Raw genomic sequence first — 15622 nt, 5'->3', positions numbered from 1 at the left:
GGAGGTGTGGGAAGTACACACGAGCTGTCACCTGCTGGCGGCAGGTCTCCTGAGAGCCGTGCTCCTGTGCTGGCTGTGAAGGTGGGCCCCCGTCTCTTGGTTTCTCCCTGGTGATGCACAGTGTGCCGCCTCACGGGGCCGACCCCTCGCGGCTCGCGCCTGCCGCCGCCCTGCTTTCCGCTCTCTCTGCACTCTTGAGTTGCCCTCCTGCATTGGTCGGCATCGGTGCTGGGCTCTGCCGCTGTTTGATCCTTCCCCAGCGGGCCCTGGTCGTCTCCAGGGTGAGCTTCCTGACTGGCCCTCCTGACCCCTGGGCCTCTGTCGTTTGACCCTTTTCCTATGGTGCTGTGCAGCCTCAGTGTCAGGAGATAGGTTTCTGTGGGCAGTGGCTAGCAGGCTTAGGTTGTGGCCTGTGGCTGCAGTGAGGCGCGTGTCCCAGAGCGCCCAGGTCACTAACGCATACTTGCGTGGTGGCAGTGGCCCAGGGTGTGTGCCCTTCTCTGTACAACATAGCCACACATTTCATTCCACTCTTCTGTTTTGCCCTGCTATGTGGATTTTATAGCTGCCCTTTGAAAAGCACCACTCTGGGGTGCACACCCATAGCAGAGTGTTAGTGTGAACCGTTATAGGCCCTGGAGCCTGCATTTGGCCTAGTGGTTAAGATATCTACATCTCATATTTGGAATGCTTGGGTTTTGTCCTGGCTCATACTCCTGGCTCCTGCTTCCTGCTAATACAGACGTGGGAGGCAGTGGTGGGAGACTTGGACTGAGTTTTGGCTTCTGGCTTTAGCCCTGGCCCAGCCCCAGCTATTGAGGACATTTGGGAAGTGAACCAATGGATGGGAGCGTGCATGTGTGCTCTCTTTCCTTTCTCCCCCCGCCCTTGAATTAAAAAATATATATTTATTTTATTTATTTGAAAGAGTTATGGGGGCGCGGGACTTTGCATCCACTGGTTCACTCCCCAAATGGCTGCAATGACTGGGACTGGGCCAGGCTGAAGCCAGGAGCCAGGAGCTTCATCCCAGTCTCCCACATGGACCCAAGGGATCCAAGCCCTTGGGTCATCCTGGGCTGCTTTCCCAGGCCATAGCAGGGAGCTGGATAGGAAGTGGAGCAGCCGGGACTCTAAACTGATACTTAAGAGATGCTGGTGTTGGAGGCAGAGGCTTAACCCGCTATGCTACAATGCTAGCCCCAAATAAGTAAAATTAAAAAAAAAGTTTACAGTGCCCCTGTCTTGGCCCTTTTGTGATATGAGGGTATGATTTGCATTGGGATTGTGTATTCGGATTAGGTGTAGGGCAGGGTCTACATTGGGACTGAGAGAGGTGGCATGTGTATTGGGACTGGGTGAGGATGATCCAGGATTGGTGGAACTCAGACGCTGTGCTTTGAGGGAGAGTCAGAGGTCCAGCGTGCGAGTGGATTGGTGGGATTGCTGGATCTAGGTGAAGCTGTGGTGTGGAACCATGGCCTGGGCAGGAGGCTCTTAGCACAGGCCTGTATGGATAAGGGAAGAGGGCAGTGAACCTCTGTCCAGGGGCCCCATGTCAGTGCTCTCTCACCCAGTGGTAGGGTGCAACATTTGTGTTTTCTCTGTTTCTGAGAAATAGTTTGTATTGTTGGACTTTACCTTTTCAGTACTGTAGGTACTGTAGCCTGAGTGTTGGTGCTTTTCTTTGACTTGATTCTTTTATTTATTTATTTTTTTTTTTTGAAAGATTTATTCTATTTATTTGAAAGACAGAGTTACAGAGAGAGGTAGAGACATTGAGAAAGAGAGGTTTTCCATCTGCCAGTTCACTTCCCAAATGGCCGCAGCAGGCTGGAGCTGAGCTGACCTGAAGCCAGGAACCGGTAGCCTCTTCCAGGTCTCCCACGTGGGTGCAGGGGCCCAAAGGTTTGGGACATCATCCGCTGTTTCCCAGGCACATTAGCAGGGAGCTGGATTGGAAGTGGAGCAGCTGGGACTCAAACCGGCACCCATATGGATGCTGGTGCTGCAGACTGGGGCTTTAACCCACTGTGTCACAGTGCCGGCCTCAATGATTTTTTTTAAACATTTATTTTTATTTATTTGAAAGACAGAAATTCAGAGAGGTAGAGACAGAGAGAGAGCTCTTCTATCCATTGATTCACTCCCCAGATGGCTGCAACTGCTGGAGCTGCGCTGATCCAAAGCCAGGAGCCAGGTACTTCTCCTGGTCTCCCATGGGGTGCAGGGCCCAAGCACTTGGGCCATCCTCCACTGCACTCCCTGGCCACAGCAGAGAGCTGGCCTGGAAGAGGGGCAACCGGGACAGAATCTGGCGCCCCGACCGGGACTAGAACCCGGTGTGTCGGCGCTGCAAGGCAGAGGATTAGCCTAGTGAGCTGTGGCGTCGGCCAGTAAAGCTCATCTTAAAATTTTTCTGATTTTGAATGAATAGGAAAAGAAACTTGAATTGAAGACTAGGATACTTATGTAATTCAGAATTCATAAATTGATGTATTTATGGGGTAGTTTAAAAATACAAATCGGCCGGCGCCGCGGCTCACTAGGCTAATCCTCTGCCTAGCGGCGCCGGCACACCGGGTTCTAGTCCCGGTCGGGGCGCCGGATTCTGTCCCGGTTGCCCCTCTTCCAGGCCAGCTCTCTGCTGTGGCCAGGGAGTGCAGTGGAGGATGGCCCAGGTGCTTGGGCCCTGCACCCCATGGGAGACCAGGAAAAGCACCTGGCTCCTGGCTCCTGCCATCGGATCAGTGCGGTGCGCCGGCCGCAGCGCGCTGGCTGCGGCGGCCATTGGAGGGTGAACCAACGGCAATGGAAGACCTTTCTCTCTCTCTCTCTCTCTCTCACTATCCACTCTGCCTGTCAAAAAAAAAAAAAAAAATACAAATCTATTTCACATTTATTATCTTGTAAAAAGTTAGAATGCTTCTTTCCCTTGTTAAAAAAATTTACATGATTTAAAAAAAAGTCTCGGTATACAAACTTTCATTTTTATATAATATATATAAATGCTTTTAGGATTATTTATTTGAAAGACATAGTTACAGAGTGGCAGAAGCAGCGAGAGAAAGAGAGAGGTCTTCCATCCGCTGGTTCACTTCCCAAATGGCTGCAATGGCCAGAGCTGTGCCGATCCGTTGTCAGGAGCCGGGAGCTTCTTCCGGGTCTCCTGCATGAGTGCAGGGTCCAAGCACTTGGGCCATCTTCTACTGCTTTCCCAGGCCACAGCAGAGAGCTGAATCGGAAGTGGAGCAGCCAGGACTCGAATCAGCACCTATCTGGGTTGCTGGCACTGCAGGCAGTGGCTTTGCCTGCTAAGCCACAGCGCTGGCCCCTAAAATAGATTTTTAAAAAATTATTTGAGAGGCTGAGAGGGAGCCTGCACACGAACACGCTCTCATTCACTAGATTTCTCCCAGATGCCTGTGAGAGCTCGGGCTGGGCTAGGCTGAAGCTGGGAGCCGGGACCTCAGGCCAGGTCTCCCGTGTGCATGGTGACGGGAACCCAGCTCCTGCCTCCAGGAGGTATATTGTCACGAGCTGGAGTTAGGAGCCGTGGCACTCTGACACGGGACGTGGGCATCTCAACTAGTAGGCCACCTGCTCGTCACAGCTGCAGTCATGGTAGGGTAGACATTGGTTGATTCTGTTGCTGTTGGCTGACCGTCTGATGTAGATGGTCTCTAAATTTGTATTTCAGCCTTTTTGGCACTGTAGGTGCTACAAGCTTGAGTGTTGGTGTTTTCTTTGGCCTATTTATTTCTTTTTAAAGTTTATTTATTTGAAAGGCAGAGGGAGACACCTTCCCATCTGCTGCTTCCCTGCCTGAATGCCTCAACAGCTGGGTCTGGGCCAGGCTGAAGCCAAGAGCCAGGAACTCCATCTAGGTCTCTCACGTGGGTAGGAGGAACCTTTAGAATTATTCACAAGCACATTATATAACATGTGACTGTTAACTGTCTGGCTTCAATTACTTCAGGTAACTATGGAATCATTTGTTTTAAAACTGTAACTACAAAATAAATTTTAAACTGTAGACACGAACTTTGAAAATATATTATAATTTTAAAAATTATTATTAAAGTGAGCTTTTCTGTCTGATCAAACAGTGGACAGTCTCCTGGCTGTGTAGGTGCAGCAGTAGGGCAGGAGAGAGCTGGCTGCCCGTGTGGCAGCTTGGGGACAGATGAGCCAGGGGCAGGTCAGTGCCAAGGCAGCCTCTGGGGACTCTTGTGTTAAATGTCCCTGTACAGAAGATCAAAGAGGAAAAAGTTGGTTCAGGGCTGGCGCTGTGGCGTAGTGCATGAAGCTGCCACCTGCAGTTCAGATCCTATATGGGCGCTAGTTCAAGTCCCAGCTGCTCCAGTTGCGATCCTGCTCTTTGCTGTGGCCTGGGAAAGCTGTAGAAAATGGCCCAATTACGTGGGCTCCTGCACCCATGTGGGAAGACCCGGAGGAGGCTCCTGGCTCCTGGCTTTGGATTGATGCAGCTGCGGCTATTGCAGTCAATTGGGGAGTGAACCGGCGGATAGGAGATCTCTCTCTCTCTCTCTCTCTCTCTCTCTCTCTCTCTCTCTCTGCCTCTCCTCTCTGTGTAACTCTGACTTTCAAATAAATAAATAAATCTTTACAAAAATATTAGTTCTGCAGGGGCAGGGAAAGAAACATAAAAATAGACAAACTCTGGAATGACTGAGAGCAGCTGAGAACCCACACAGGAATGCAGATTGGGTGGAAAGGGTACAGGTGCAGTCGCTAACAAGTGGAGCAGTCGTGGTGGAAGATCCATGCTCTGTTGGATCTGGAGGGAGGAGGGACTTGTGAGCAGACAAAAGCCCAGGGCATCTGATCACACGTGGACAGGCTGTGGTGATCAGATAGTCACCTTAAAATAGGAGAAGATGCGTTAAAAGTGTAAAACCCAACAAATAATTACCAAGATCTAGAAAGAAACCCCCACAAGTAAGGAAGTTACCTACGGGAAAACTTGCAAGACATGAGAGAATCTCACGGAAGATGGATGTGTGGCCAGCAAGTGTTTTTGTTGCTGGTGGGCACCGTCGGCAGGGAGGTGCGAGTGAGGATCAAGCTGGAGCATCTGGAATTGGCGAGATTGTGACAGGGACCCGAGGAAGCACAGAGCCTGTGGGCGTGGCACTGCTGTGTGCCAGTGAGAGCAGGGTGGCCTCGCGGGGAGCAGCTGGGCGCGTGGCCGTCCCGGGACCCAGCTGCTGCGCTGTGTGCTGGAGATTCTCGAACCGCACCGGAAGCAGGGAAGAGCGTCACGAGCGCCCGCTGGACCCTGGACAGCTTTGTCCCCAGCTGCTCGGCGCGGCTCGCGCGTTGTCTCCCTGCTCCCAGGTGCTTTTAGTTTTGATTTTGATAGGACAGATTCTAGATATCATGCATTTTCACCCATAAGTATCTATGTAAAAAGTGTAAGGGCTTAAATTTCATGTAATTATTATATCTTAAAATTTGTAATTCCTTAAAATCATTCAATACCCAGTCTATGTTCACTCTCTTGATTGTCTTTATTTATTTATTTATTTTATTTTTTGACAGGCAGAGTGGACAGTGAGAGAGAGAGAGACAGAGAGAAAGGTCTTCCTTTGCTGTTGGTTCACCCTACAATGGCCGCCACGGCCGGCGCACCGCGCTGATCTGAAGGCAGGAGCCAGGTACTTCTCCTGGTCTCCCATGGGTGCAGGGCCCAAGCACTTGGGCCATCCTCCACTGCACTCCCTGGCCACAGCAGAGAGCTGGCCTGGAAGAGGGGCAGCCGGGACAGAATCCGGCGCCCCGACTGGGACTAGAACCCGGTGTGCTGGCACCGCAAGGCAGAGGATTAGCCTAGTGAGCCGTGGCGCCGGCTCTTGATTGTCTTAAAATGTGTCTTATAGTTTTGTTGTTGTTGTTGTTGTTGTTTTAATTAGCATTTCAGCAAGGCCCAGCTGTTGGATTTGGATACTAGGTTGTGTAAGTCTCTCACCTGGACTAATTCCCCTCTCACTGTGCTGACCGTGTGTAGGTTGCAGTGGACTGAGGCTCTGGGTTTGGGAGCAAGAACGCCTCCCAGGGGTCCTCTTGACAGGTGCGTGGCATCTGCTACTGCAGATGTCCTGGGGGTGTTCCAGACTCATCCGTGGTGCTTGGCTACTGTGCACAGTGCCACCAGGCGCCTTGTTTTCATGGCAGAGTACATGATGGCAATTTTTTTTTTTTAAGATTTTATTTATTTATTTGAAAGTCAGAGTTACACAGAGAGGAGAGGCAGAGAGAGGTCTTCCATCTGATGGTTCACTCCCCAGTTGACCGCAATGGCAGAGCTGCAGCAATCCGAAGCCAGGAGCCAGGAGCTTCCTCTGGGTCTCCCACATGGATGCAGGGGCCCAAGTACTTGGGCCATCTTCTACTGCTTCCCCAGGCCATAGCAGAGAGCTGGATCGGAGGTGGAGCAGCCGGGATTAGAACCAGCGCCCATATGGGATGCCGGCGCTTCAGGCCAGGGTGTCAACCCGCTGCGCCTCAGCGCCGGCCCCCAGTGGTCATTTTTTTTACCCTGTTCACCTTCTTGCTTTATTGTCTGGGATACTTATTGTGGAACTTGGCTTTCCTGAAAATATGGTTCCTACAGAACCATTCCTTCCTCCCTCCCTGTTTCAACAGGAAAGGTTTACTTATCTGAGAGGCAGAGTGATAGGGGGAGAGAGAGATTTCCCATCCACTGGTTCGTTCCCCAAATGGCCATAACAGCTGGGGCTTTTTTGATGAATTTTAGATTGAGATTTTTGAACCAAAGCTGGACATGCATGCGGTATTTTTTTTTTTTTTTTATGTGTGTGTGGTAGTTTAAAGAATAATTTTATAGGGCCAGTGCTGTGGTGTAGCAGGTAAAACTGCTACCTGCAGTGCCGGCATCCCATATGGGCATGCCAGTTCAAGACCTGGCTGCTCCACTTCTGAGCCACTGCTCTGCTATGGCCTGGGAAAGGAGTAGAGGATGGCCCAAGTGCTTGGCCCCTACCCCTGCGTGGGAGACCCAGAAGAAGCTCCTGGCTCCTGGATCAGTGCAGCTCTGGCCCTTGCAGCCAACTGGGGAGTGAACCAGCGGATGGAAGACACCTCTCTCTTTGTCTCTGCCTCTCTGCCTTTCCCTCTCCCTCTGTGTGTAACTCTTTCAAACAAATAAAGAAGTCTTTAAAAAATAATTTTATTTGGGGCCTGTGTTGTGGCTCAGTGGGTTAATAAGCTGCTGCCTGCGACGCTGGCACCCTGTGTGAGTGTTTGTTAGGGTTCCAGCTGCTCCACTTCCAATCCAGCTCCCTGCTAATCTTCCTGGGAAAGCAGCGGGAGACTGTCCAAGTGCTTGTCCCTGCTACCCATGTGAGAGACTCCAGTGGAGCTCCTGGCTCTTTGCCTCAGCCTGGCCCAGCTCTGGCCATTGTGTGGCCATTTGGGGAATGGACCACAGATGGAAGGGCTAGGCCAGATCGATGCCAGGAGCCAGAACTTCAAAACCGGTGTCCCATGTGGGTGACAGAACCCAAGTCCTTGCGCCATCAGCACTGGGTCAGCATTAGCAGGAAGCTGGATTGGAAGCAGAGAAACTGCATACGCATGGTGTCTCCCTGAGGGTCAAGGACAGTCAGGTGGACAGGTGCGTGGGGAGATGTGAGGCAAGCACTCACCTTGGGTGGCTGGGAGTGTTGAGGATGATTGGATGTGGATATTTGGAAGGTGGCCAGGATTGATTGTAGGAGATGTGAAAGAGTGGCTGTGTTTGGAGGAGAGGGGTGGGCAAGCCAGGCCACAAACACAGAGCTTGGGGGCGACGAGTGCCCAGCCTGGCCTTCCCTGCAGATGTCTCTGGAGTTCTGACTGGGACGTGGGGGCCTTTACCCCCTCAGTAGAACTCACTTCCAGTACAAGCTCCTCTGAGAAGCAGCTTGGGGCAGCACCTGTGGCTCCGTGAGCTGGGCCTTTCTCCCTCGAGGGCCCCCTTTTCCTGGACAGCTCTCTGGGCGAGGGCTCTGGCTCCCTTTACTGACTGTTGCTTGTGCTTGCCTTCAGCTGCTCTAATCAGGATCCGCTCTGATTCTGCCCGCACAAGCAGGCTGCTGGGCTGGACCCAGGCACCTCCTTGCAGCGCCTCCCTGCAGGCGGCTGCTGCCGGCAGCTCTGCTCAGCTGCTGTCTGGGTCTGGCGGCCAGAGCTGGCCCAGCCCCATCCAGTTACCTCCCCCACTTCCACAGCCTGTCCCAGCTCATCGGGAGTGGGAGCCATGGTGAGACCAACTCCCTAATCTGCACCCGGCTGCTGACTCACCCTCCTCCTCCCACCCTCCTACTCTGCTGAAGCCTCGGCTCCCACCTCCCGCCTCCCCAGACCCGCAGCTGTGCGGTGGCCACGGGTGCACTGTGCGCCCAGAGCCACCTGCGCTTGACAGGACACCTATTTTTACACAACGTTGGCTGGAAATAATCAACTTTGTGTAAAGAGAATATAGATTCAGAGTGTTAAAAAAAAGCACCCAGCAACTTGCTAGGGCTGTTTTGGGAGCAGTTCTCCTGCGGCGTGTGGGGGAGGCTGTGGGGCTGCAGGGGGGGGGGGGGACAGGTGGCTGATGTGTGAGTGGGGATGGAGCAGGTATTTGTGTAGGTGTCCCTGGACCCAGCAGGTGCAGCCAGGGTCCGCTACATTGGATTCCCTTCCTTCAGAGAGCCTGGAGGCATCTTCCTTTTATCTCCTGACCTCTGTCAAGTGCTGGGGCCATGTGGGTCCCTGGGTTGGGTGGGGTGTTTTGTTTGTGTGTTTTCGTAACCTCCTTTCCCCCCCCCCCCGCACTGGCCCAGCCATCAGTGAGAAGGAAGTCCTTTTCCTCCCAGTTGCCTTACGCGTTGTTCTTCCTGGGATTGTCCTCGTGCGACAGATGTGAGCTCCGTGCCACCGTCATGCTCAGGGGCACGGCCTGGCAGTTTCCCCTCACTGTGCCTGCTTCCTGAACCATGTTCTGGGGTCTCCCAGGGCTGAGTGCAGGGGCTGCAGGGTGTCTCACTGTCTCTATGAACACTTTTTTTTTTTTTATTTTAACATGTATTTGTTATTTATTTGAAAGGCAAAGTTACTGAGGGAAAGAGAGAGACAGGCCCAGATTCACTCCCCAAATGGCTACAACTTCCCAAAGGGCTTTGCCAGGCTTTGCCAGGAGCCCAGAGCCTCTTCTGGGTCTCCCACATGGGTGCAGGGACCCAAGTACTTGGGCTACCTTCTGCTGTTTTCCAAGGTGCCCCAGCAAGGAGCTGGATCAGAAGTGGAGCAGCCAGGTCGTGAACTGGTGCCCATATGGGATACCAGCTTTGCAGATGGCAGCTTAACCTGCCATGCCCCAACACCGGCCCCTGTGGACACTTTTTTGAAGATTGATTGATTTATTTGAAAGGCGGAGTTACAGAGAGGCAGAGAGACAGATGTCTTCCATCCACTGGTTCACTCCCCAAGTTGCTGCAATGGGTGGGGCTAGGCTGATCTGAAGCTAAGAGCTGGAAGGTTCTTCCAGGTTCCCACAAGGGTGCGGGGGCCCAAGCACTTGGACCATCCTGCACTGCTTTCCTAGGCCATAGCAGAGAGCTGGCTCAGAAGTGGAGCAGCGGGACTCGAACCGGAGACCATATGGGATGCTGGCACCGCAGATGGCGGCTTTACCCGCTCTGCCACAGTGCTGCCCCCCGCCGCTGACACTTTTAAACAAATGATTGTTATTTGAAAGGCAAAGATGGGGAAACGGGGATCTTCCACCTGCTGTTTCGTTCCCCAGATGGATACAGTGTCCAGGCTGGGCCAGCCTGAAACCAGGAGCCAGAACCTCCACTGGGTCTCCCATATGGTGGCAGGCCCGAGCACTTGGGCCGTCTTCTGCTGCTTCCCAGGTGCATCGCAGCAGCTGGATTGGAAGTGGAGCAGCTGGGGCTTGGGCAGGTGCTTACGTGGGTGCCAGTGTCGCAGGCAGCAGCTTAAGCTTCTGCGCCACACCACCAGCCCCACTTTTTAAATTTTTTTATTTTTATTTATTTACTTTTAAAGATTTATTTATTTATTTGAAAGTCAGAGTTACGCTGAGAGGAGAGGCAGAGAGAGAGAGAGAGAGGGAGAGAGAGAGGGAGAGAGAGAGGTCTTTCATTCGATGGTTCACTCCCCAATTGGCCACAACGGCCTGTGCTGCGCCGATCTGAAACCAGGAGCCAGGAGCTTCTTCCAGGTCTCCCATGCAGGTGCAGGGGCCCAAGGACTTGGGCGTCCTCCACTGCTTTCCCAGGCCATAGTGGAGAGCCGGATTGGAAGTGGAGCAGCTGCGTCTCAAACCGGCGCCCTATGGGATGCTGGTGCTTCAGGCCAGGGCGTTAACCCGGTGCACCATAGCACCGGCCCCACCAGCCCCACTTTTTTTTTTTTTTTTTTTTTGACAGGCAGAGTGGACAGTGAGAGAGACAGAGAGAAAGGTCTTGCTTTTTCCGTTGGTTCACCCCCCAAAGGCCGCTGCGGCCGGCGTGCTGCAGCCAGCGCACCGTGTCCACCAGCCCTACTTTTAGAGAAGGTTTTCTCTTGGTTATGGTACTGTCTGTCTGTTGTAGTATAGGGCATTTGGCTGATCCTTAAGCTTACGAGTGGGCTCCCTGTTAGTTACTCAAGACAACCAGAGGTGCCACGAGCGTCCTTGTACAAATGCTGCTTCTTCCAGAGACTGAAGCCATACATCAGGATTGTTTGTCCTTTTCCCTGTTTCTTGATAGGTTGAAAGCTTTCCCCATTGCAATAAGCAGGTTTTGAAAATTGCTTTTTTGGGGGGAATACCTGTGTTATCTGTCTCTTGCTATGTTTTCGAGGCTTTGGCTATTTGGTTCCTTTACCCCCGTCTCTTGGCGGCGTCCAGCTAGACGCCCTCCGTGGGTTTCTCTACCCGTGTGCTGCCGTGTGGACAGGGTCAGGCTGGTCCTATAGGTACTCAGCACTGGATTTGCTATCACCTCTGGTGGAGATATTTGCTCGTGTCCACAGCAGAGCACCCTACGTGTGCAGCTGAAGCCACGTGGATTGTCTCACCAGGCTGTGAGGCACGGCGTTGGCTGGTCTGTGCTCCTGGGCAGGCCGTGGGGCAGATCCTCCCTGCCTCTTCCCGCTCCGGGGGTGGCTCACGGCCCTCGTCTCTGTCTGTCTTCACATCACCTTCCCTGTGGGTGTCTCCCTCTGTGTCCATAGTCCCCCCCACCCCAAGGACACCGGTCCCACTGGTTTAGGACCCGTCCTGCTGACCTCGTTGTAACTGGGTCACTCTGTGGATCTCATTGGGGATTCAGATGCCAGCCACAGTTCAACCCTCAGCTGCCACCAGTCAGGCCGTCGTGGAGGCTGGCCTCACACCCGTGCTGGCAGAGTGTACCCACAGTAGCTGAGTGTCTTCTTGCCTTAAAACTTGGCCCCGCTCACCCACCCTTGTCTTGTTCAGTGATGGAGATGTTGGCACATGCCCTTCTGTGCTTCCTGCCTGAGTGGAAACCAGCGTTGGCTGTCCGTGGGCTCTCTCCCTCCACGTTCCACGTGCTGCTCTCTGAGCAGCCTTGGAGGTGGGCCTGAGCTGTCTCTATGCTGGCATGTTCCGTGTTCACAGCTGCTGCTCCTGTGTGCCGAGGCTGCTGTCTGTGGTTTACCTCTTCAGTTCACTTACTGGACTTGCGCGTCTAAGCTTATTTCATAGAATGTTTATGTTATAAACAGTGTTAAGTTGTGTGATAATACTGAATTTTATTTTTAACATCAACTTTTTGGCTTAGCCTGTTTGCACCTGTGCCGTTTGTAACAGGCATCTCTGGCAGAGTTTGGTTGGGTTTTCAGGCTTTGTCTTAACAGATGCACAGTTTTGGGCCGGCGCCGTGGCTCAACAGGCTAATCCTCCGCCTAGCAGCGCCGGCACACTGGGTTCTAGTCCCGGTCGGGGCGCCGGATTCTGTCCCGGTTGCCCCTCTTCCAGGCCAGCTCTCTGCTGTGGCCAGGGAGTGCAGTGGAGGATGGCCCAAGTGCTTGGGCCCTGCACCCCATGGGAGACCAGGAGAAGCACCTGGCTCCTGCCATCGGATCAGCGCGGTGTGCCACTGGGTGAACCAACGGCAAAGGAAGACCTTTCTCTCTGTCTCTCTCTCTCACTGTCCACTCTGCCTGCAAAAAAAAAAAAAAAAAAACAGATGCACAGTTTTAATGCAGTTCTGCGACTTCGCGGGGTTCACTTCGAGGTTGGTGCCGTAAGCTGACATTGTTCTTGCCCCCTCCCCTTTAAGGGTAGGCCCTGCCAGGCAGTGTGTTCGCGGGGACTCCGTGGTTAATTACTAGGCCTGGGTCAGAGCACCGTGGGGCTGCTGGGGCCTGGCTGTGTTCTGCTGTGGTCGCAGATGCTTTTCCTAAACTTGAGATTCTGCAGGTGGGTTTCTTCCTGTAGCTCTTCCTTTCCTCTGGTTTCCTGGGACACCCAGGAAGGGGGTTTGAAGGTGTGAGAGCAGGTGAACTTGAAAGGACACTCGGGTGGGCTCCTTGGGATGCGGGGGACTGTGCTGGTGGCCCTGGCCTCTGCTTCTGTCTGCATCTCACCCTTCTTGTTCTCTCAGGATTCAGGAGCAGTTCCAGAGAAACCCCGACAGTTACAACGGTGCCGTCCGTGAAAACTACACCTGGTCGCAGGACTACACCGACCTGGAGGTCCGGGTGCCGGTGCCCAAGCATGTGGTGAAGGGGAAGCAGGTAACAGCGGGCTGGGGCTGGGGTTCCCCTGGGCCGCGTCCTTGCCCTCAGCTCTGCCCAGAGGGTCTTCCAGCTGGCCTGCAGGGGTCCCCCAGGCCAGTGTGCCCTCTCCTGATTGTGAGCAGCAGCAGAGCCATGAGAATCCCACGCCTCCGACGTCCTTGGCTCTTGTTCGCAGTCACAGATGTTCTCGGGGCCTGTTGCAGACGGCCTGCCTCTCAGCTTCTGTGCAAACACGCGAGTGTTACCTTAGTGAGCCCTCTGTTTTCCCTAAAGACTGAACTTGCCTTCAGTCTCCTTAAGAAAAGTCAGTCATCCTGACTCACAGGGAGGGCCCAGATGCAATCCTATCGCCTCTGTCACACACTGGCACCCCAGTGTGTGATGGGCTGTGTGCCACAGAGTGAAGTTTGTGATTGAAACAGTGGAGAGAGACGGTTAGACGCTACAGTACTGCAGGCTGGGAGATGGCTGCTGGGGGTGGGGAGGGAGGGGCGGCCCCCTTTTGTTGGTGCACGCACGCAGGTGAGACACATGTTCCTGGGAACACCTCCCTGACTGCACACCTCCTCTCTGAGGTTGACCTGAGATCCTCAGACCCAGGGTGTCCATCTCTTCTGGGGCCAGTGCCCAGTGGCACCTGTGGACGTCTGCGTCTGCCTCCCGGAGCACAGGTGCAGGGCCAGGACTCTTTGTCTCCTCAGCCACGGCCACACAACTGCTTCTGTTTCTTGAGTCACAAACACCCCCAGCTTCTTGGAAGCCATGCCAGGTCACCGGTGAGGCCCCCCCGGCCAGCCGTGAGAAGCGATCTGGAGAGCTCAGCGCACAGTGGAGAGCAGGCATCCCGGCATCAGCAGTGGCCGTAACGTGCACAGTCCAGCGGTTTCTGGAACTTCCGTCTTGTGGGCTGGAATGGATTCAGTCGTTAGGGGGAGAGAGCTGTTTACTTGGGGGCCTTGGTAGGAATACCATCGTCGTAGGTGGTTGTGAATCGGTAGGCTTCCCTCCCTTCACAACAAATCGCATGTAGCATGCCAAATGGGACATTACGTAATTCCCATCGCAGTATGGAGCGCTGGATGGATGCCAGCAACTGTGTCATTCTCGCAGTCTTCCCGAAGAGAACCTGCACCCGCAGGAGGAGCAGAGGAGCGCGGAGGCCGAGGGCAGCTGCTGTGGACCCGCAGGCACCTGTACCGCCTCGGAGGGGGGAGGGGCTGCACGAGGGAGCCGCGCCGTCGGGGCCTCACTTGTCAACACAGATCACATCTCACTGTGGCCCTCTCTGTGCAGTGAGGGTGGCCTGGCCGACGCCCCTCACCCCTCCCAGCGGTGCTCAGACTGCCAGCTCACGCTCTCCTACCACGGTAGTCCCTGCAGCCCCGTGGGCTCCCCTCGAAGCCGGCAGACCTGCCCTCAGCCTCCCTGGGCGGGGAGCACAGCCCTCAGGAGACTGGGCCTTCCTGGAGGGGAGGTGGCTCACCTGCCGCCAGCAAGTCGCAGGGTCCATGCCTTCGAGGCACGGACCCCTGTGTGGTTGCCCACGTTGGACCAGGGTGGTGAGAAGCCTGGTGTCTCGCTGAATTACACAGAGCTCCGTTGCTTCTGAAAAGTGAACTCTAGGGATTCTGGTTTGGACAACCAAACCCCGCCCCCACCCCACCCCCAGGTGCAGATGAGATAACTCCTGTGTCCACTGGCTTCCAGTGGAAATGCTTGGTGGTGCCGACCAAGCCGTGATGGATGTCTTTGAGCGACAGGTGGCTCTATTTCCCCCTGCATCTCCTTCCTCTCAGACGTTGCCCCTGCTGCTTGCTGTCTCTGTCCCTGCTGGGAACCTTGGGGAGCAGCACCTTGTCCCGGGCGTGTCTCCTTCAGCTCTCACCGATGCTGGGCTCAGGGAGCCTGAAGCCCGTGCTGGGGTTTGTTCAGGAAGCACCGCGGCGGACGGCGTTCCTATGCTGGAGCCCGTGTGGAAGCTCGCGGGAACCTCCATGACGGAAGAGGCTAGTTGGCTGCGCTTACCTACTCATTTTTTTAATGTACCTAATTTTTGAGTGCATAACAGGTGGGCACGATCAAGCGTATCGATGTACACAGGGAAAATCCAGTCCAGCCTCTGCGCTCTGCCGTCCTGTCCTGCCCCAGGTCAGCAGGACTGACTGGGATGTTTGGATGTGTACGTGATCAGGTGCAAATGCGTCTTTCCCCAGCCCCACTGTTAGAGAGAAGATCACCCACTCACCGAGACGATCTCACTGTCCCGGCGCAGGGCCGGCCTGGCCCCACGAAGGAGGCTCCATGTCCCTCAGTGCCTGATGGGTGCACAGTAAATCTTCAGTGGACCTCACTGTCCCTGGTCACCTGGTCCTGGGCCCGAGACCACCACCCCACATCCCTGGCACTCCTGTCCCATGCTTTGCCCCTCTTCAAGCAACAGGCTGACTTTGTAAAGAATTTTTTTCTTAAAGTTTGATTAATTGTTCTATCTATCTGTCCATCTTTCTGAGAGAGAGATCTTCCATCTTCTGGTTCGCTCCTCAAATGGACCCAGCAACCAGGTTTGGTCCAGGCCAAAGCCAGGAGCCAGGAACTCCATCCCGTCTCGCACAGGGGTGGTAGGGAGCCAAGCACCTGGGCTGTCGGCACTGCATTCTCAGGCACATTGGCAGGGAGCTGGATGGGAAGCGGAGTAGCCAGGACTTGAACCGGTGCTGTGATCCAGGATCCTCTGTCGCAAAGCATTGGCTTAACCTGCTGTGCCACAGTGCTGGCTCGAACAGGCTGATTATTTTACCAGTCCTCTGCTAACAGATGTTTAGGTCATCTCCAA

The 15622-nt window shown here is 54.2% G+C and overlaps 1 protein-coding gene across 2 annotated transcripts in view; it reads left to right on the top strand.

Annotated features, from left to right (window-relative positions):
• Window positions 1-15622, top strand: part of NUDCD3 (NudC domain containing 3) — a 100107-nt gene that overhangs the window by 53367 nt on the left and 31118 nt on the right. For both annotated transcript variants that reach the window (XM_051853060.3, XM_051853059.3), the window contains exon 3: window positions 12654-12786. In XM_051853060.3, coding sequence (XP_051709020.3) covers window positions 12654-12786 — 133 coding nt within the window. The remainder of the gene's footprint in view (window positions 1-12653; window positions 12787-15622) is intronic.

Source organism: Oryctolagus cuniculus, chromosome 16 (assembly GCF_051225735.1).
Source record: "Oryctolagus cuniculus isolate XC-2025 breed Fujian yellow rabbit chromosome 16, ASM5122573v1, whole genome shotgun sequence".
In the NCBI taxonomy this organism is placed as follows: Eukaryota; Metazoa; Chordata; class Mammalia; order Lagomorpha; family Leporidae; genus Oryctolagus; species Oryctolagus cuniculus.
This window is presented reverse-complemented; position numbering and strand designations above follow the sequence as displayed.